The 20,569-nt window shown below is 48.8% G+C and overlaps 1 protein-coding gene across 2 annotated transcripts in view; it reads right to left on the bottom strand.

The window, feature by feature from the left end:
- Window positions 1-2,301: 2,301 nt before the first annotated feature.
- Strip2 (striatin interacting protein 2) overlaps window positions 2,302-20,569 on the bottom strand; it is a 38,235-nt gene continuing 19,967 nt past the window's right edge. Inside the window, exons 14-21 of one of the 2 annotated variants that reach the window (XM_021641297.2) lie at window positions 20,139-20,213; window positions 19,368-19,465; window positions 18,784-18,910; window positions 16,257-16,357; window positions 14,486-14,552; window positions 5,877-5,981; window positions 3,989-4,153; window positions 2,302-3,246 (exon numbers count right to left, since the gene is read on the bottom strand). In XM_021641297.2, the coding sequence (XP_021496972.1) occupies window positions 2,911-3,246; window positions 3,989-4,153; window positions 5,877-5,981; window positions 14,486-14,552; window positions 16,257-16,357; window positions 18,784-18,910; window positions 19,368-19,465; window positions 20,139-20,213 (1,074 nt within the window). In that variant the 3' untranslated portion in view covers window positions 2,302-2,910. Of the gene's footprint in view, window positions 3,247-3,948; window positions 4,154-5,876; window positions 5,982-14,485; window positions 14,553-16,256; window positions 16,358-18,783; window positions 18,911-19,367; window positions 19,466-20,138; window positions 20,214-20,569 lie in introns of both variants that reach the window. The other variant, XM_021641299.2, reaches the window with a different exon arrangement.

Genomic DNA, 20,569 nt, shown 5'->3' with positions numbered 1-20,569 from the left:
AAGCTCTTCTAGCCCAGTGTAAGGCTTGTCCACGTGAGCTGACCTCGTGACGGCAGCGGCAGCTTCAACAGTTTCCTCCCAGCCAGACCCAAGCAGCTGAAGTGGACTTGCATGGTGGTTTGCTTTCTGCCTCTGCCTTTCACTGTGACACAGTGTGATATGGAGTAAGAATAATTTTAGAGAAAAGTCAATCTAGAAACCTGAGGTGGGTCTAGTGGCTGGCTCCAGACCCATGACAGTGAAATAAACATTTGTTATACCACTGAGATTTGGAGTTCTATATTTATCCTGTATCCTTTATCTTTTTAAAAATTACTTATTTCTTTAATTACAATTTATTAATTACAATTTATTCATTTTATCCCACCCACCTTCCTTCTTCTCTCATGCCCCTCCCCCAGTCCACTGATAGGGGAGGTCCTCCTTTACTATCTGACCCTAGCCTATCAGACCTCATCAGGACTGGCTGCATTGTCTTCCTCTGTGGCCTGGTAAGGCAGCTCCCCTAGGTAAGGTATCCTAGAAGCAGAAAGATACACATGGTATATACTCATAAGTGGATATTAGACATATAACACAGGATAAACATACTAAAATCTGTATGCCTAAAAAGAAGCTAAGCAAGGAGGAGGACCCTGGGTAAGATTATCAATCCTCACTCAGAAAGGCAAAAGGGACAGACACTGGAAGAGGGAGAAAACAGGGAATAGGACAGGAGCCTACCACAGGGGGCCTCTGAAAGACACTACCTAGCAGGGTATCAAAGCAGATGATGAGGCTCATAGCCTTTAAGATTATCTTGAGTTAAAGAATCAAAGACCAAATTTTTAAGTCCAGGTTTTCTTTTTTTATTAAGGTGTTTGGTGAGATGAACAATATTATCAATCCACACAAACTTCACTAGAATATTCACAAATAAAGTCCTTGTTTTATAAATTGCCTAAATGGCATGCTTCTGTGTAGAAACTGTAATCGCCACCAATCCCTGGTCAACCTGAAGCTGTTCCTAACCACACACGCGTGCTCCCACACACGCGTGCTCCCACACAGGCCAGCTAACCCAGCTACCCCAGACATGGGGCTAGCTGTTGATCCCAGAAAGCTTGTAGTAGGAAAATGATATGATCCGGGACTAATCATTCATCCTCTAGTATAGTTTCTTCATCTGCACTGAGAATTCATCTTCTCAAGAGTTATAAATAATAAAATACGATATATTAAAGCTAAGTATACTTCTGTGCCTCAGAAAGCATTTGCGTGCTTTTTTAAAAGGCAACTTTTTTTCTTTACACAATTGAATATGATACAACTTTAAAGTCTCTTTCCTGGAAAATTATCTTTTCACTCAAATATCATTAGAAGCATAGTAGCCTGACTCTAGGTTAACAGAATTGCCTGATAGCACACTCAGTAAACTGCCTGAGATGAGGACTGCGTCGTGCTCTGATGAAACGCGCATATTATTTTAGACATTTAATCTGTTACATACTTACATTTGTTGTCACTTTCCACAGGTAGAAACCCTGATGCCCAAAGCACAGGGGAACTGACTGCTCCTTTGGATAATGTTTGTCTCCATCATAGTCTAGATGCGACTATGGGTGACAAAGGGAAGAGTACTGAGCCAGTCTGGACCAGCTCCCTAGGGATAAGCTGTCCTTGTGCTATGGTAAGAGATTCAGCAGTGTCTGGCCCTTTAAAATAAAAAAGCTCAAAGATTTAAACTGAAGTGCAGAAGGGAAAATAGTATTGACCATATCAATTGATTTCTAAAAAACATCTTATTTTTGGAAGTATGTGATTTTGCTATAAAGGAGGAGTAGAAACATCCTCCACGAAATGTGTGATACTTCCAGTACAAACCATACTCAAACTGCTGTTAAAAAGAAGGGTAAACAATAATGAGCATGAAAGAAAAATATACAAACTGATGCTGTTGCTTTTAATAACAACAACAACAACAAAACAGCACAAATGAACAAATCTCAGTAAATAAAGGCTAAAATCCTGTCGTTTAAAAATGAATTGGCTGGAGGTGGTGGCCCACGCCTATAGTCCCAGCACTCAGGAAACAGAGGAAGGAAAGTCACTAGGCGTTCAAGCCCTGCCTGGCCACACAGTGAGTTCCAGCCCAGTCAGGGCTACGCAGCCAGGCCGTCTCAAACAGCACTCCTCACTCACGTGAAGATTTGGGGTTGTATTAGAACATAATTTCCTGCAGTGTGCTCAGCCATTTGAAAAATGAAGTAATCTGCGAAAAACACGAGACAGTCTTAGAGAAGGCCAAGCTATATTGGTGTGGTTCTTTCCAATCGGCAAAGCATTCAAAGCACATACAGAACACACGGGGAACTTTTTACATTGAGCACAGATTCTCTTAAGGAAAAGCCCTGCACGATCTGTAACATGCAGTGTTTTGGAAACAGTCATCCTTTCTGAAGATGCAGTGCTCTGAAGTCATCTTAGAGCCAATGATTACTTAGAAAGAGTTGAGTGTCAGCATTTTAACTGTGAAATACAGCTAAAGTTGGTTTTGCTAAGTGATAAGTCCAAGACATTAGAGTGATCAAGAAGAAAACACCATCTTATGGTCAGTCTTACCCACTGGCTGAGAGGAATGTCATGGGTGAAATGCCATAACCAATTTCCTTTCCCTACTGTGGCTAACAAAGGCTGACCAGGGGACAACAGGCTAGCCCATTCTAGGCAAGATGGAAACAGGCTTCATCAAAGTCTGCCCAGGACTGCCCCACTGGGAGACTTGAGGCTAATTGGGCATGCAGCTGAGCCATGGCAAGCTGCTCTGACTCAGGAGTGCAGTCTTGTGACCACCTGCAGGCCCCACGACCTCCAGGACAGAGCTGAAGCAGAGGGTGTCTCGCAAATGCTGGGCTGGAACAGCCCTGGAGCTCACACGAAGAGCGAGCGCGCAGAACAGGCTGGGTGCACGCTCTCGAGCCAACCTCCCTCTCTCAGCCGCCCTGCTGAGGAGAGCTCAGTGGCTCTGCAGCAGCTCCTCCCAGCAGATGGGCTGTGAAAACACCTCTCTCTCCAGCCAGAGCTCATAGGAGCAGTAGAAATCTTCAGGCAGGTCCAGCCTCTGCCCCAGCACGCTCTGCAAGCAGTTGTCCACGGGTGAGAATTCTGAGTCCTGGGGCTTATCGTACCGGCGGCTATTAAAAGCCTCGATGCTGGCCCTGAGGGTGCATTCTTCCGCTTGGAAGTCCCACGGTCTGGCGTCGATGTCTGACACAGGAGAGAGGGAGAGAAAGATGCATAGGCTCAGGCTCTGCTCTTCCAGGGCACGGTCTGTGGGATCCCACCAGTGAAACTGCTCAGGTCCTTTCAAGAGCAGTATACATAGTGTGCTCCCAGGTTTAAAGAGTACACACGCGCTCACATATAAAGTAATACATACAGAAATGATCTCTGGCAGTATGGAAACTGGAGGGCTTTCCTTGTTTATGCCGTTCTAGTAATTTATTATGTCATCCAAATGAGTGATGAAATTCCCTTTACTGAGCGTTCGCTAGGGGATGAACAGAATCGCCTCTCAAGGAAGGAGAGATTGGAGCAGAATGTGAAGAAGAACCTGGACCAGCTCAGCCGGGCATGGTGGCACATGCCTTTCATTCCTTTTGGGGGCAGAAGCAGGCAGATCTCTTGAGTTTGAGGTCAGCCTAGTCTACATAGCAAGTTCTGGGACAAACAGGCTATACAGTGAGACCCCGTCTCAAAAAAACTACAGCAAACAAAACTCTAAGTAGGCCAACACTTTACCGTGTCATCCAGTTTGTATTATACGTAGGGCTGGGAGACGGCAGGAGGACCCGCCTAGGTTTCCTAGTGCCCTAGCTCCTACGGAAGCCAGCGTGTCGGTACGCGCCCGCATGCCGCGGAGCAGCAGAGCCCGGAGCTCAGCGGCCAGTGGATGCTCTCCCAGCTCACCGTTCCCGTAGGCCCAGTCGTCGTTCATGCGGTGGCGCACCTTCTGGTAAATGGCGGACATGGTCTTCATGTTGCTTTTCCTCCACTGGCGCCCGAGGTACTTGGTCTGGATCTTCAGCAGCTTCAGGACGTAGAGCTGCAGCATGGCCTGCTTGACTTTGAGGGCCCGCTTCAAGATCGGAGCCGATTTAAACACCACCAGCATCTGCCCAGGGCAACAGGGACAGCCGACAGTCATTGTGTGAGGTTTCTCGGGATTTTCAAACCGGCAATACAGACAACCCTGGCCATCCTAAGAGAACCTAGTATCTACAAACCCTACATAGATTAGTGTTCAAGACTACACAAGAAACAGACAGACAGACAGACATACACACACACACACACACACACACACACACACACGGATTAAGCCAGACACTGGCACATTCCTGTAATCACAGTATTCAGAGGCGGACCATGAGTCCAAAGCCAGTCTTGTGATATACAAAAAGTCAAGAACAAATTCATTTAAAGCGTGTAATATTTACACTGGAGAACTGGCGTAGGAAAAGAACACTTGTCGCTTTTCTACAGGACAAGGGCTCAGCTCCCAGAATCCTCTCCTCACGGGCTCACGGTGGTTCACACTGTAACTAGCTCCAGGGCATCCAGTGCTTCTGACCGCTGCACAAAATGGCACACATACGTACATGAGGGCAAAACGCCAACTAAATGAATATAATTTAAACATTTAAAGATTAGAACATATAACTAAAAATAAAAATTATCTGCCACATATACCATTTCCACTGCTCTAGTTTCTTATGTATCACTGGAGATAATTTTATTTTATCTTTTGGTTTTTCAAAACGGGGTTTCAGTGTGTAGCCCTGGCTGTCCTGGAACTTGCTCTGTAGACGACTAGGCTGGCCTCAAAACTCCTGAGTACTGGGATTAAAGGCGTGAGCCATCACCAGCTAGCCTTTTTGTTATTTTCTTTTTTTTTTTTAGTTAAATTTTGTCCCACGTATACATGTATGTGTTTTTACATGTGTGCATATTTCATAGCACTAATGTACAGGTCAGGGGACAGCTTTTAGTTCTCTCTTCCACTCTGACTCAAGAGTCGTCATGTGCCGTTGCCAGCTGAGCCATCTCACTGGCCCTAGAGATAACTGTCGATAGGTCTATCACATACATATTATTTTTATGTCTTAACAAAGAAATGGCCAACTACATGGTTCCACGTCGTGCTTAAGCGCCTCTAATTGTGTGAGCACAGGTGCCCTCGGAGACAGGGGCACTGGCTCTCCCTGCAGCTGCAGTGACAGGCGGGCGTGACTTGCCTGGCACAGGGCTAGGAGCCCAACTTGGGCCCCCTGCAAGAACAGCGCCCGCCCTTGTTACTGAGCCCGCCTCCTTCAGGACCTCACTCTAGATCTGGCCTGGAAACCCCAGAGCTCCTTGCCTCTCCGTCCTGAGTGTGGGGTTAAAGGCCTTATTTAGTTTAATTATGTACCTTGAAAATTATTCCACAGCAGCAGGGAAGCGCCTCATTCTTTCAGTTTCTTAGTTTAGTTCTATCATGTCCTACCGTCGGGCGCGTCAAGATTCATTTACGCAGCTGGTCTCTGCTAACGAGCCTCGAGGCTGTGCGCAGACACTGTCGCAGCAACTTTGCAAACAGTGTTGGGCTGACACTGTCTGGGGTGTGTAACTGTAACACGGCCGGCCCCCGTCGGAGCCGCCTTACAGTGTCTCCACCTTTCGCTCCCTGGAAGGACTGGGACAGCGTGGTGTTTACGGAACAAGCGCCTGGGATGAGGAAGTGCAGAACCGTGGCACCCATCCGTGACCTACTCGTCCTTCCCAGTGGGCAAGCTGCAAGCACTGATGACTGGAAATTCAGTTGGATGGGCTCTGCTGCAGCCCAGAGCCCCACTTACCATGGTCCTGGAATGCTTCCACTTGGTCAGTTTGTTGAGCAGCCTCAGGAGGTTGATGCAGGAAAAGAGGTTCCTCCAGCAGAACTGGCTGCTGTCGCCAGCTTCCTGAAAGAGGGAGCGCGCGCGTCACCTCACACCCACGGCCTCCACGCCCCAGAAGACTGCGTGGTTCTGCTGCTCAGCTCGGGTGAACACTCCAGTAGGAAAGGCTGACTCTTTACTTCCTTACACACCAGGTCTCACGTCTGAGGCCAAACTATCCTTCACCTGACAACCTGTTGCTGAGCTGAGTGTGGAGCCCAGTAAGGGGGCCTAAGGGCTGTGTGCCTGAACCCCAGCCACACACACACACACACACACACACACACACACACACACACTTAACTGACAATCCTGAAAAACTATGGGGAAGGGGGCGTGTTGATATAGGGTTTCTCTTTGTAGACCAGGCTGGCCTTGAACTCAGAGATCTGCCTGCCTGGACTAAAGGTGTGCGCCACCTCCTCCTGGCCCCACAAGACTCCATCCAGAGCAATCGTTGGTTGGAAGGTGATAACTGAACCCAGGACCTTGACTCGGCCAGGTTTCCGCGCTTCTCGCTGTGAACTGAAGAGAAGCTTACTACCGTGTACTTGGCGCTCACATAGTAACGCCTGTAATCGCTGGGAGTCTGGTTTCGTTCCGGGAGCCTGAACTGCACTGGGCACAGCTGGCCTCTGCTACTACTAGGGGGGTCTATCAATCGAGCTCAGGTGGTCAGACTTGTTTGTAGCAAGTGCTGTTCCTGGTCGAGCGTGGACCGGCCCTCAGGTCACCTTGGTTGGGTTGACTGACACGGCCCACTCTCACAGTGGGCAGTGCCGTTTCCGGGCTGAGGTTCCGGGCCACACAAGGAGAGAGAAAGCCGGCAAAGCCCAGGTGCTTCCCAGCCCCTTCTGAGTCTACACTGCTTGCTGCTAAGACCCCCTGCTGTGAGGAGCTGTGGGCCCAGCAGACCCTCCCTCCCTAAGCTGCCCGCATCAGGGCGGCAGGAGAGTGACAGAAAACAGCAGCTGGCTCACTCTAACCAGGGACTGTATCTCATGCTCTGCTGTATTATTTATTAGTATTTCTAGAGAGAGTGTATGTGCATTTGTGTGCTTGTAAAGGTCACAACAGAACACTACAGAGCTGGCTCTCTTCTACTTTACAAAGTATTTTTATTGTATGTTCATTGGCGTTTCGTGTGCATGTATGTCTGGAACTGGAGTTACAGGCAGTTGTTAGCTGTTTGTGGGTGCTAGGAACTGAACCCTGGCCCTCACAATTAAATGACTACTGCAGAGCGTCTACAGTCTGAAGTTTGTTTGTTTGTTGGGCAACCGTGCTCTTAACCACTGAGCTGTCTCTCTGGCCCTCTTCCACGTTTATGTGGTTCCAGGTAGCAAACTGAGGACGTCAAGCTTGGGCCCAGAGGTGCGCTTTCTACATGCGAGCCATCTCTCCAGCCCTTTATGATTCTGTCTTTACTCTGTGTCTGAGCACATGCCCACACGTGTGCACATGAGCGCAGGGGTGGAAGGGAGGTTGCAGCACTGTGAGGTTCCTGATGTGGTCCGGGAGCTGAGCTCGGGGTCTGGACAGCAGCACATGCTCCCACACTGCTCTTTCCACCCTTGCTCATGGTAGTGGTGCACGCCTGTGATCCCAGCACTCAGGAAGGAGGCAGAGGCAGGCAGAGCTCTGAGTTCGAGGCCAGCCTGGTCTATGGAGTGAATCCAGGATGGCCAGAGCTACACAGAGACAGAATCTTGAAAAACAAAAACAAAAACAAAAAAAGCTTATGTACCTAACCAGAGACAATGGCGTTTCTATCAGATAGAAACAAGTATCTACTCACAGAAACACTTTTCAGGAGCAAAAATAAGGCCTCTCAAGTGGTTTTATAGGGTTATAGGGTATGTGCGTGTGTGTGTATACATCTATATCACAATACATATTTATATTATAACACTCACATATATTGTATGCAATATATAACATGCTTATCATCTTAGCACCTAAGAGGCAGAGGCAGGAGAATTCCAAGTTTCAGGCTGACCTGAGCTACATAGTGAATTCTAGGACAGCGAGGTCCTTTCTCAAAAAAGAAAGAAAGAAAGAAAGAAAAGAAGAAAAGTCAAACTGTGGGGGTGCTCGCCGCCAAGCACGCTGGCCACGTTTGATCCCTGGAACCCAGCTAACGGAAGGAGCGAGCAACTCCTGCAAGTTCTTCATACATGCACACATACACATGTGGCACACAGACACAGACAAGGCGGGGCCCACTTCAGCAGCACAGTGCTTGCCCAGTGCACAGAGCGCTTTGTTGGCCCTGTCACTGAGGCGACAGATCAAAGTTTGCCTGTGCTCTGCCCTCACAATTAAATGACTACTGCAGAGCGTCTACAGTCTGAAGTTGGTTTGGCCCAGCTTTTCGGGCATCACCAAGGCAACACTGGGCCTCTATTCTCAAAATAAATAAATAAAAACAAAAAACAAGTCTGCTCCCAGCACAGCTGACCAACAACCCCCAGGCCAGGCCAGTTACGTAGCTAACCCAGCTAACGGAGGAAGCTAACGGAGGAAGGGTGGACTTTGGCTTTGATTTCTGTGTAGGTGGAGAAGCCCGCCTCGTGCCTACTATAATTCTTCAAATCAGCAGAAGGTAAATGTCTACAGAAAAACAAGAATGAAAAAAAACAGTTATTTTCTTAAAAACCTTGTGTGTATGCCTGAGTGTGTGTATGTGCCCCAACGCACGTGTGCGCTCCTGCGTGCCCATGGAAGTACAAAGGCGTCAGATCCCGGCCCTGCAGTGTGAACAGCTGTGAGCCGCCACGTGGGTGCCGGGACCTCAACCCCCGTCGTCTGCAGGGACAGCCCGTGCTCGGAACTGCTGGGCCATCTTTTCAGCCCGAGCTTCCCTGCTGCAAAGCAGGACATCTGGCTGATGTGACAACCAGACGGAGCTTCTAAAGAGGGCTGTGAGGTGAAATCCGCACTTGGAACCCTGCGCTGCAGAGCCTGGAATCCAGCGGTGCTGGCTCTTGCTTTCACACTGCAGATCGGCCCTGCAGTAAGAAGGTAAGAAGCCGATGCTGTCATTATGAACTTGTGTTCTATAAAAAATCCGGACGTGGATAGCCAGGGGTCTGAGTGTCCATGCCCTGACCCCCTGACTGAGGAGCTTTCTCTAGCCTGTGGGAAAACTGCTCAGGATGTGGCCCACGTGGCTGCGCCAGGGCTGTGTCCTACTTCTACTCTTTCGCTTTGCTCACGTCTACCTTGCACTTACTAAAAGAATGTTTTTTTTTGGCTAAGTCTTAATCCTTATTGATTGTAAATTAAAAACGCTTTTGTGAACGATTGTTCATCGCTTTCTTTACCAGGGCTCGTATAACTGAAAATGAAGTCCCATTTCAGGTTCTCTTTTCCCACACCATGACAGGACAGCCCCTTACCGTGTGGGCTTCTGGCAGGCCGCTGCTGGGTAAAGGACCTAGAGCCACACACAAAGAGAAATGGTCTCCAAGCAGAGGGACAGAGACGCTTCAAGATCACCCATCTACAGTTCCCCAGCAAATCACCCCAGCCGTTCACATCTAAAGAGCCCGTTACACAGCCAGGCACGGAGGTGCACACCTGTGATCTCAGCACTCAAGGAGGCAAAGGCAGGTGGATCTTTGTGAGTTTGAGGCCAGCTTGGTCTACAAAGTGAGTCTAGGACAGCCAGCCAGGCTACCCAGAGAAACCCTGTCTCAAGAAACTAAAACTTGAAAAAAAAAAAAAAAGTAACCAAGAGAAAAAAAATAATCAACTGCTTAAAATGTGTTTTGTTTTTGTTTTTGTTTTTTGTTTTTATCTGCGGGCCTTCCTCCATATGAACATCTTATGGAAAATGAACATGAATGGTGTCTTCACATTACACACACACTAAGGGGGCAGCGGCCCTAAGGTGCTGCTGGTGTGAGGTAGCGATGCTGGTAGGGAATGAGGACCTGGCTTATTTTGTTTCTCAGACACAGGGTTTCACTATGTAGCCTGGGCTGGTGTAGAGTTCATTACATAGTCCATGCCGGCCTCAACTCTGTGGAATTCTCTTGCCTCTGCTGACTGAACGCTAGGATTGTAGAAGTGTACCAGCATGCCTGACTGAACAATCACCCTTTTGAACTTTTTTTGCACATATTTAATTGGAGTGCTTGTATGTGGGTGTGTGCGTGTGTGTGTGTCAGAGGACAACTTGAGGAAGCAGCTCACCTATCTACGTGGATTCCGAGACTGAACTCAGGCTGTCAGGCTCGGCAGCAAATGCCCTGATTTGCTGAGCCATCTCACTTCCCCCCAAAACCTTTCTTTTAGGATCATAGCTGGTTAAACAGTGTCTCAAAGGAATGCCACACACCTTGCCGCCTGGGAACAGCAACATTCAAACAAAGAAACCCGCACTAACAGAAACGTCTGCAACATCTGGGAGCACTTAGGTAGGAAGCTGTAAAAACTTCGATAAGGATGGATGAGAGGTCTTGGTATTTAAATTTAAGTGAAGTAAACACATTTTATGTCTTTTTTTTTCCAACAAAAATTAAGCCCAAATTTGAACAACTATGTAATGATCCACCTTTTAAACATTAATTTAAAAATTCCATTCCCTGGCTCTAAAAATAAACTCCAAACATTTCTTTGCAAATGGCTGGTCATGCAGACTCTGACTCACTGCTAACTTTCCACAGCGCTTTAGAAGGACTTGGCCCTCCTGCCACCACCGAGTCCCTCACTGAAAGGTGGCCCCAGGCAAGGACACCTGCCGACGGGAGTGCACTGTCACTTCATAACTAGGACCTTGTCCTCACCCTGTCGCCTTCAATCTCTAGGTGGGCCACCTCAACCCCACACTATTCCAGCTCTGCTGTGAACCTGACAGGGAGAACCACCTTGGAGGCCAGCCTCTGACGTGCCTGGGAGAGGAGCTCCTTTCAGTGTGGTGGCTCCAGCACAGGCGTGCACCAGGTGAAAGGAGAAGGTGGACCGGGCACTAGTACTGATGGCCCAGCGCTTCCTGAACCGCAGAGCTCTCAAGTTCCCGCTGCCGCGACTTTCCTGCAGGAACGCTGCACCCAGGTGACCCCACACTTCCTTAAGTTGCTTGTCAGCTTCTGCTCTTTTTACCACAGCAAAGCGACAAGTAACCCCTCCCTTGAATGTCGCTTCTGAAACCGAGCCGCAGGGGTCTTCGGCTGCAGCGGTGACACAACTTTCCCAGGTTTCTATGAAGAAGTGGAAAGGCCACCAGCCACAGCAGCATCTGCCTGCAAGCCCAGCACTCAGGAAGGGGGAGAGGAGGACCCCGAGTTTCTGGGTGAGCCTTGCCTACACAAGTAAGCCCGTGTCGACAACAAATGCACAAACCAAGACGAGACACATGCAGGAGGAGCTCTCTTCGGAGTTAATAGGCCTACACAAAAACACGGGCTGCAGCTTCACTCTCGTCTCACTATACTCTGAGGCAGTAGATTCTACACATTTCATTGAACATACACCATATAAAGTAATTTTATGTGGGGAGGGAGAGACAGCTCAGAGGTTAAGAGCACTGTCTGCTCTTCCAGAGGTCCTGAGCTCAGTTCCCAGCACCCACACGGTGGCTCACAACCATCTACAGTGAGATCTGGTGCCCTCTTCTGGTGTGCAGGTGCACATGCAGGCAGAACATTGGGTACAAAATAAACAAATCTTTAAAAAAAAACATTAAAATAAGAATTAAAAAAATTAAAAAAGTGTATGTATACTTCCAAATTGTATGTTTGCTCACAAATGTACTATTAGGGTAATATGTTATAATGCATACAGCATAAAAATGATGAATACATAAAAAGATCCAATATCTGCCAAAAAAATCAGTGGTAATATATCTGCTAGCATGTACTTGGGTTTATATCCAATACCACTGAAAAAGGAATTGCTTAGTGAAATCCTACTGTGAAACATGCAAATTTAACTACATTAAGTAGAACACACATGTATAGATGCAATATATAACTAAGTGTTGCTCAGACATTTTATGGAAATGAGTATGTGCATTCCAGTCGCAGTAAAACTAAACAATGTTTTTATTTTAGTCCTCATACTTTTCTGTTTATTTTTCTCCTGTAAGCATACTACAAGTTTTATATTCAGGAAAAAAAAACCTTAAAGTTATTGAAAGAAAATAACACATATCAAAGGCAGTATATTTCTTGTGCTTGCAATCTGGTAAGCCTGAAAAGAAATAAAGCTCACTAGTCCTTTCCTGGCTCTGAGAGTTATTAGTTAGGGAAGTAAATCAGCAGACTGAGGACCTTGTGGAATGATCTCCTGGGTGCCACAGCTGCATTGGGCTGGAGAAGCACAGACATTAAAAAGTCTGTGGTGCCTAACCAAACCACCAGGGGCCACTATTGTTTCACCAAAAGACTAACTGTTCACGAGCCTTTTAACTCACTACACTCATGCCTTTGCCCTCTCCTGACAGTTATAAAGTCTTAACAGAAGGCATAACCATATAAACAATTATATGCTCATATCCCCAAAGGTCAGCTGAAGTGGCGTGGAAATACAGTTCCCCCCAGTTCCCATGCAGGAACTAACGGAGTTGGACTGGAGACAGGATACACACTGTTATCAAGGCAAAAGTTTAGGGCTGGCAAGGTGGCTCAGGTGGTTAGGGCACTTGCTGCCAAGCCCGAGGACCTGAGTTTGATCCCTGGACCCACATGACGGAAGGTGAGAACCAACTAAAACTTACATACTCTACTAATAGAATTTTTGTTTGTTTTGTTTTGTTTTTTGAGACAAGATTTCTCTGTGTAGCCCTGACTGTCCTGGACTTACTTTGTAGACCAGGCTATTCTCAAACTCAGAGCTCCACCTGCCTCTGCCTCCTGAGTGCTGGGATTATAAGTGTGCGTCACTATGCCAGGCCAATAGTAGGATTTTAATGCTACTATGTACCACTGTTCATAGGTTAAAATATATCATTCTTTCCAAATTTTAATCTCAGAGTCACACCTTTCTACTTTGTTTTAAAATTTTCTTTGCGTGTACGGGTGTTTGCTGCATATGTATTCCGTGCACCACACTCATGCCACTGCAGGTCAGAAGAGGACATCAGGTCTTCTGAAAACACAATTACAGATGGCTGTGAGCTGCCGTGGGAGCCAGGAACTAAAGCTGGGTCCTCTGGACCAGCAGCCAATGCACTTAAGTACTGAGCCACCCTCCAACCCCAGCTTTGTTATCCACAGCTGTAAAGTCTTAGCAGCTAACTTCTCCATATAGAGCAGTGATACTAGGCAGGGCATGATAGCACATGCCTCTAATCCCAGCACCAGGGAAACGGAGGACAGCAGGTGTCTCTAAGTTCAAGGCCAGGCTGGTCTACAAAGCAAGTTCAGGACATCCAGGGCTACACAGAAAGACCCTGTCTCCAACAAAGAAGACAAAGTGGTGACATTAGCTGCTGAGTTGTTTGCAGCCTCAGCACCGCCATGTTAACAGTAAGGGTTGGTAAGTGCTCACGTCCCTGCAGGACTAAAGGCCTCCAGCTTCCATGGCTGCTGAGACCATGTCAGCTAAGACAGGACTCTGCTCAAGCAGCACACAATGTGCTAGCCATGATGTTCCAGGCCATGGGTCTCCATGTCAGTCACCCATGAGAAGGGGACTGTGACAGTCACTGATGCTTCTCATCTCTGAAACTAAGGGAGGGAGTCAAGCGGATCTTGACATTAACCCCTCCCCTGCAAACCAACCCCAACTGGGCCTATAAAACCCGCTCTACAGGAGCAACTGTTTGATTTTTGCAAAATGTACTTTCCTGACACACATAAAGTTGGGGAGCAAGGGCTACAGCACCCATGGGTAACATCATTTAGCACTGCTGAGGTCTGTAACATACCCTAGATAGGGTTAGGCGCTAGCGATATGGAAAGAGAAGATGGTACTCTCTCTCCCATCAAAGAATTTAGACTCAAATTGACAAAGTTACAGAGAAGTTGTTACAGTGCAACAGGATGAAGGGCTGTGGCAACGCGGGGTGGAGCAGATGCCTTATCTTATATATGCTCTGGTCAGGCAGGTCCAGGGAATCCAGAAGGAACTGCTCTGATTTGCCTGGCCCTGCTTCAGGATGAAGGTCTTCCTAGGTAAGGAATTTTCTGACATATGTGCTCCTAGGCTTGATACCTAACATGAAAATGAGAAGTAAACTGCCTACAGCGCATTACAGAGATGAGGGATGAGTGTGTCTAAGACACATCAGAAGAGACTGTCCTGCCAATCAGCAGACATACTGTGTTTCAGTCTTAATAGCTTTCTCAATTCCCTCTCCTCCTCAATGTTTTTCACTGACTTTCTTCTTCTCTGTAAGATGCTAGGCTCAGCTTTTCCAAATCCTTTAAACCCCTGCTGCCTCTGTGCTCTTGCCAATATGCCTTCATTGATCCGAGCCTCCCAAACCACGGCATCATGGGGCTGGAGAAGACATCAAAAAGCAAATGCCAGCCTCTGCCATCAGCCAGTTTCAAAGGCCACAAATCCCATCTGCTTACCAGACCCTCGGTAGTAAGCTCTGGAACATCCTGGATGGTACAGCATGGGTAATCCAGCACCGAGATGCTGCAAGACGCGGAGAGAAGAGCAAGCTTTAGGTAACGGCAGCAGCAGGAAATTCCCACCTCTGAAAAGGGCAGGGACTGTTCCTTCCCGGCAGACTCCATTCAAGATGCTTAGTGACCGTCACTGAAACTGAGGGCACGCCCACTGCAGTCTCCCCTCCTCGGTGACAGAGGAGCCATGGGCTCTTTTAGGGTGGGCTGCCCGGTACAGGCAACCCGAGGTGAGGCAGAAAGGCGGCTCCTTTCCTCCTTTGCGCTCAGCCTCTTTAGGGACACGAGGAACCGAGTGCGCTGCCTCTGCAGTTAAGTGTCTTTGTGACTACAGCAGTGTGCCCAGAGATGCTGTGTGAACACCCGCCACCAAATCACCACCACCATCAGCACCAGCCGTGGGTGTGAAGATGAAGACAAGATCTCTTGGTTTCTCTCCTGATCCTTCTGAAAGCCAGGAGCTCTGCGGGTAGCTTCCAAAGCCACCCAAGAGGAAGCCTGAAGCACAGGGCGGCCTTCTTGTGGCACTGCTAATCAGGCAGCAGCTCAGGAATGATATATAATAATGTCTGCCCCCAAAATAATATTTGCAAGAAAGCCACAGCTCCGCTGTGAACCCAGGGAACCTGGCATGGGCCGGGGAAGGACAAGGCACCACAGTGGGGTGAGAGGGCACATTCACTCCTCATGTAGCTACCACTCCTCTCCTCTCTCCGCTAGTGCAATGCACAACCTGGGCTAGCCAACTGCTAGGCTCCCTTCTGTTTCTGACACTCAGTGAAGTCGCAGTGCCATCTGAACTAGCTGTTAAAATGGTGAGGATGTTGGCGAAGCGCGGGCTGTGTGTGAGTGGAGAAAGGTCAGCTCAGGAGACGGCAGGAATTTGTAACAGTGCTCATCATCTTAATTACCCTTCTGGGTTCTCTGGATTGCCCTATTAGGATGAATATTCTTGGCTCATTCATCCACTTACCTATCTCCCACTTATAAAGAACCATGGCAAAGCAGGCGCTGCAACTAGGAAATGGGACAGAACCTAAAGCTCGGAATTTGTCCTAATTGCTCAGTGAACTGAATTCTAGCTCTCTGATAGAGTTCAACAAAGTAGTGTCATTATTTTAAATGCGCAATATCGTGGGGTTCAGAGAAACTATCTCCCTGGAATTACTATGTAAGAACGTATTTTGGGGCAGTAAGATAGTTCAGCTCCTAATGCCAGCACTGCCAACCTGAGCTTCACCCCAGGACACCAGGGTGAAGAGGAGAGTCTGTTCCTGCAGGCTGTGCTGAGCTCCATACCCACGCCTTGGCATGTGCACACCCACACAGGCATGAGCAGCAGACTTCAAAAAGTAACACATTTCAAAAGTGTATTTTCAACTACAAATTGACGGAACTTAGAGTCTCCTCAGAGCCCAGCTGTCCAGACAAAACGGCTGCTACACAACACAGAAGTCTCCTGGAGCCTTTTGTCACAGAAAGTCTCATCTTGCGGCCTCATTTCAGAGTATTTTCAGCTTTTGAAATCATTAACAGATAAAACCCGCACCGAGGGCAGTCCACACATCCCCATCGTTAGCACGCCAAGCTCAGCGCTAACTGGGAAAGCTCCGAGAAAGGAGGGGCTAAGGGCGCCAGAAGAAATGAAGCGTGCCGAGACGTGGGGTTTCTCAGTTTTCCAAAGTGCTCCCTTGAAATCTTTGCAGAGCCGTACCTGTTCTTGGCAGTGATATAGGACAGGATGTTTTGATTGAAGAACTTGAGGATCAAGGGGATGCAGTTGGCAAACACCAAGTGCTGTGACACATGTTCAAACTGAGTCAAAACATCAAACAGAGGAGGTCACTTACTTGGGGGAGACACGAAACACTTAAAAAGACGAGAACTACAAGTAGAGCACCTTTCCTAAAAATCTCTGCTGTCTCCGTGTTATCAGCCTGCCAGTCTCTGAAATGGGCACACTCACATTCGCCAGCCTACCTTACATACAGACATCAGCCTGCCAGTCTCTGAAATGGGCACACTCACATTCGCCAGCCTACCTTACATACAGACTATCTTATAATCTGCTGCAAGTGGATGATCAAAAACACATAGCAAACACACTAGAAAGAAAAACATAGCCCAAACAAATAGCGAGAACTGCTGTGAGTTTTGTTCCTAAGCTCGCTGCAAAAGAAGGCTCCGAGGGAGCTGGTGGCCCAGTGGAGCTCTGCTCGCCATGTCTCAGCTGTGACCGACAGAGCAGGGACAGCAGTGGGCAGCTGCCGGCAGCAGTCAGGCTGGAGACAGCCCACAGTGATCCTGGCTTGTCAGTCTCCGTGGCCTGTCCTATATGCGGTCATTTCTGACACCCAGAATATCCACGTATCAATGAATGGATGAGCAAGAGCCTCTTCGGCCAGCAGACACTGGGAAATCCAGGCTGTCTCTGATGAGACAAACACCAGTACTTATGGGTCTGTTCGGCTCTCTTAAATCCACACGAGGTCTGTGTCCAGGAAGACCTCTGGGGTATGAAGCAAAATCACAGAATCAGTCACCCGGGGTTTTTATGACACACTGAGGAGCGCCGAGGAAAAGGCAGCCTCCAATTAGACTTGGGATGCTGGGACAGTACAGAAACGAGGTTGAAAAGGCTGTTTTAACCCCCATCTCTGTGTCATCAGCAAGAATAGCCATGGCAGAAAGGTAAGCTGCTCTGTTCCCCAGTGCCTGGTTAGAGGTGTGGAGTCAGCTTGTGCCATAACCACTTCCTCTTCTGCTCAGTATTTTCTCCCTGGATGCCACCCAAAGGGATTTTCCAAAGTTCCAGGCAAATGAGCCAGTACATACCTACTATCAAAAGATAAGAAGTTTTTAAAATTTGAGCTATGCCCAGGCTCTGTCAGGACTTAGCCACACTGACACACAGTGTGGCCAGGCCCATCAGGATCTCCGTGGGTCTGCCTCCCAAGAGAAACACTGAGAAATGCATCCGAGAGGAAAGGGGAGCAAAGCCTCCTCACCAGTCTGCTCTTTCCAGGCCTGATGCTGCTCAGGAAACTCCACACCCGGTCAGGGTCACAGAGCCTGTAGGCCCCTCCTGGTACACTGACTCACTCTTCTATCAGGCTTTATTCTGGGTGCTTGGGTGGAAAATGGGTAAAGCTCAGGGCAGAAATGGGAAGGCGTCCATATTCCCGAGCGCCCACTTGAGAAGCAGCCATTCGTTTGTCCTCATTTTGTCCCTCTGTCTTGGTCATGCCTCCAGGCCCAAGGCAAACAATGGCTCTATGGGAAAGCAGAGTCTTGACCTTTAACCCTACTCTCCTCGCCTACAAAGTAGGGAAAGCTGGAGTGCTCAGGAGGCAGAGGCAGGAGGGTCTCTGTGGGTTCAAGGCCATCCTAGTCTACATAGTGAGTTCCAGGATAGCTACACAGTGAGATTGCCTCAAAACAAAACAGAACCAACAATAATTAAAGAAAAATATACCCCAAACCCCCGCCAACTCCCTCCCAAGAAAACAGGGATAAAATAGGGCTCCTAGGACTGAGCAGCTCACAAAGGCTTTGCAGCCTGTCAGTTATTCCCTAACTGTGTGCTAGCAGCTGCATTCCTGCCAAGCCCTATGGCTTCATGCACTACCAGGACACGCCTGTCACCGCCACTCGGAGCCAGAGCTCCTGCAACATTTAATTGCTCTCCAAAGTCCTCTTCTCCTTCTCCTCGGAGCCTTTCTGCTTGAATGGGTTCTTATCTTCCCTGGTAACTCCCAGTTCTGGTTCTCTGGAACTCCAGTTAAAAGCTGGGTCAGGTATTTCTGCAGCCCAATGCCTCTGTGTCACACCCCTCTACAGCTGGGCATTTACGTATCTGCTGCAAGACTGTGCGGCCTCTAAGAGCCTGAACTGTGCCTCACTGGGCTAGCGCTCAGATGTCAGGGAAGCGCTTCAAACAGACAGCTGAAGCCAACAGCAGGGACCTTTCCTGAATGGTTGAATTGATTCTGACTGGTAGGAGTAATGTTAAGAATCCCAGGCAGACCCTGAGCTAACTTGCTGAGATTAGAGACTTGCACCCTCCTACGATGGCTCCCCACATCCCACTCCGTATCCTCACCATCCACTCATGCAACATGTCCTCGTTCATGGAGGACAAAGAAAAAGCCAAACAATGCTCAGCAGTACAAGGATTCTTGCATTGCCCCACAGCGTGAGGGGCACTTGGAGCTTATAACTCAGCACTCCCAAGTGCTCACCTGGTAGATATGGTTGAGTTTGAAGTGTTTGAGGAGCAGAAGGAGCAGGGCAGAGATGCTCTTTACAATGATCTCCTTGTGTCTGTTCACGTCAATGCCGAGCTTCATGCTCTGGAGAACAGTTACGCTACAAGGGGGATAAGGGAGTGATGGAGTAAGGCCTAGGAGGAAGACCCAAGGAGTTGGGCTAGGTTTTCTGTATGTATGTATATATGTATGTATGCATGCATGTACGTGGCCAGAACTTAGGAAACCTGAGCTTCTGTGCTGGAGAAATCTCTAAGGACCCCGTTTAGAAATGTGTCCTTGAAAAAGCGCTCATGGTCTCTTTGCTCATGTGTCTTCTCTCAGTGAACGCGTCCACTGGCACTGTCTACCCGTCTACCCAGCAGCTCCGGCACTAGCACTGAGGTTTTCTGCCGGACCCTAGCTCTGAGACACACAGAGAGCAGCAGAAGACCCTGCAGGGGACAGGAGCTGCATGCAGAAGCCGATTCCTGTAGGTGTAACAGTGAGCAGGGGCGCGGGGAGGCCCTGAACACAGGACACTCGTGCCCAGCAGCTGCCCCAGTGGAAGCACTCACGGCATCTCCTCGGGCAGGACATCTGCCAGGACATTGATAGAGTCTGTCTTAGCCTTGGAGGTGGGGGCTGCAGCCAGCAGAATCTTAAGCAGAGCAATCTGGGAGACAGAAAGAGAGGAGACCCACCCTTGTCTACCCACTCAGCAAGACACTCTTCCAGACGCCTCCAGCCCAAAGGAAGGATTTCAAAGCCTTTATCTAAGTTACAGTGATGAAGCCTGGCCAGCATACAGGAATGCAAGCAGGTGTTTAGCCTGAGGCCTGTCTGTGAGGCCAAGGAATAAGGCCAAAGCAAGCTGTGTTGCTTCAGGGCTGCGCGCCTTCCAAAGGGAGAACAGAACAAAGTAGGCGGGGCATGCAGAGAGAGTGGGAAGGGCCATGCAGAGAGTGGAAGGGGCATGTGGGGGGAGAGAGTGGGAGGGGCAATGCAGAGAGAGTGGGAGGGGCAATGCAGAGAGAGTGGGAGGGGCAATGCAGAGAAGGTGGGAGGGGCAATGCAGAGACCTAAGTGGGAGATAAGCCAGCATTTCCCCCACTTTTCCTCCCTCTCACACTATCAGCCTCTTCATCATCCCCATCCAGTGGCAACCACAGGCATGCGGACAAGGCAGTACTCCTCATAGTGGGAGTTAGTAGGAGCAATGGCCCTGAGGCCTCACATACAGATAGCTTTGGCTTGATTCTACACCCCCGGCCCAGCAGGAGGGCTAGGGAATGGCACCTTTAGCGGAGCCCTTTGGTGAAAGGGGGGCCTGGCCCAGCGGCTCTTACCATGTGCTGGGGGAGGCTGTAGAGCAGGCCCTGGTAGAGGACTTCACTCGGGGTTTCAGGCACCACCTCTTCTCCCTGCGGCAGAGCACACACTTTACCCAGGCCACCCTTCCTGCTGTTGGTTGGTGAGGGACAGCTGCACTGGGAGCCGCCTTGGCACGCTACCCTAACTGCATTCACGACTCATTACACGGTTCTGGGTGAGCGACCATTCCTCTTAGGCTCTCATTTTTCCTTTGAGCTGGTTTAGATGATCTCTGCTGTCTTTTCCCAGTCTCAACTGTTGATGAGCCTGGTTTCACCAGTATCTGCAATTAATTCCTCTATGTCATGTGCTCTATCAGGAGCCAGGACTTCAACCTGGGAACTGGCTTAAACCACTTGCTGCTTTGGTGCACACAGCCACACAAATCCGCCCCAGATCCACACGG

Source organism: Meriones unguiculatus, chromosome 21 (assembly GCF_030254825.1).
Source record: "Meriones unguiculatus strain TT.TT164.6M chromosome 21, Bangor_MerUng_6.1, whole genome shotgun sequence".
Lineage (NCBI taxonomy): Eukaryota > Metazoa > Chordata > Mammalia > Rodentia > Muridae > Meriones > Meriones unguiculatus.
Note: the sequence above shows the minus strand (reverse complement) of the source record. Positions and strands in the feature narration are given on the sequence as shown.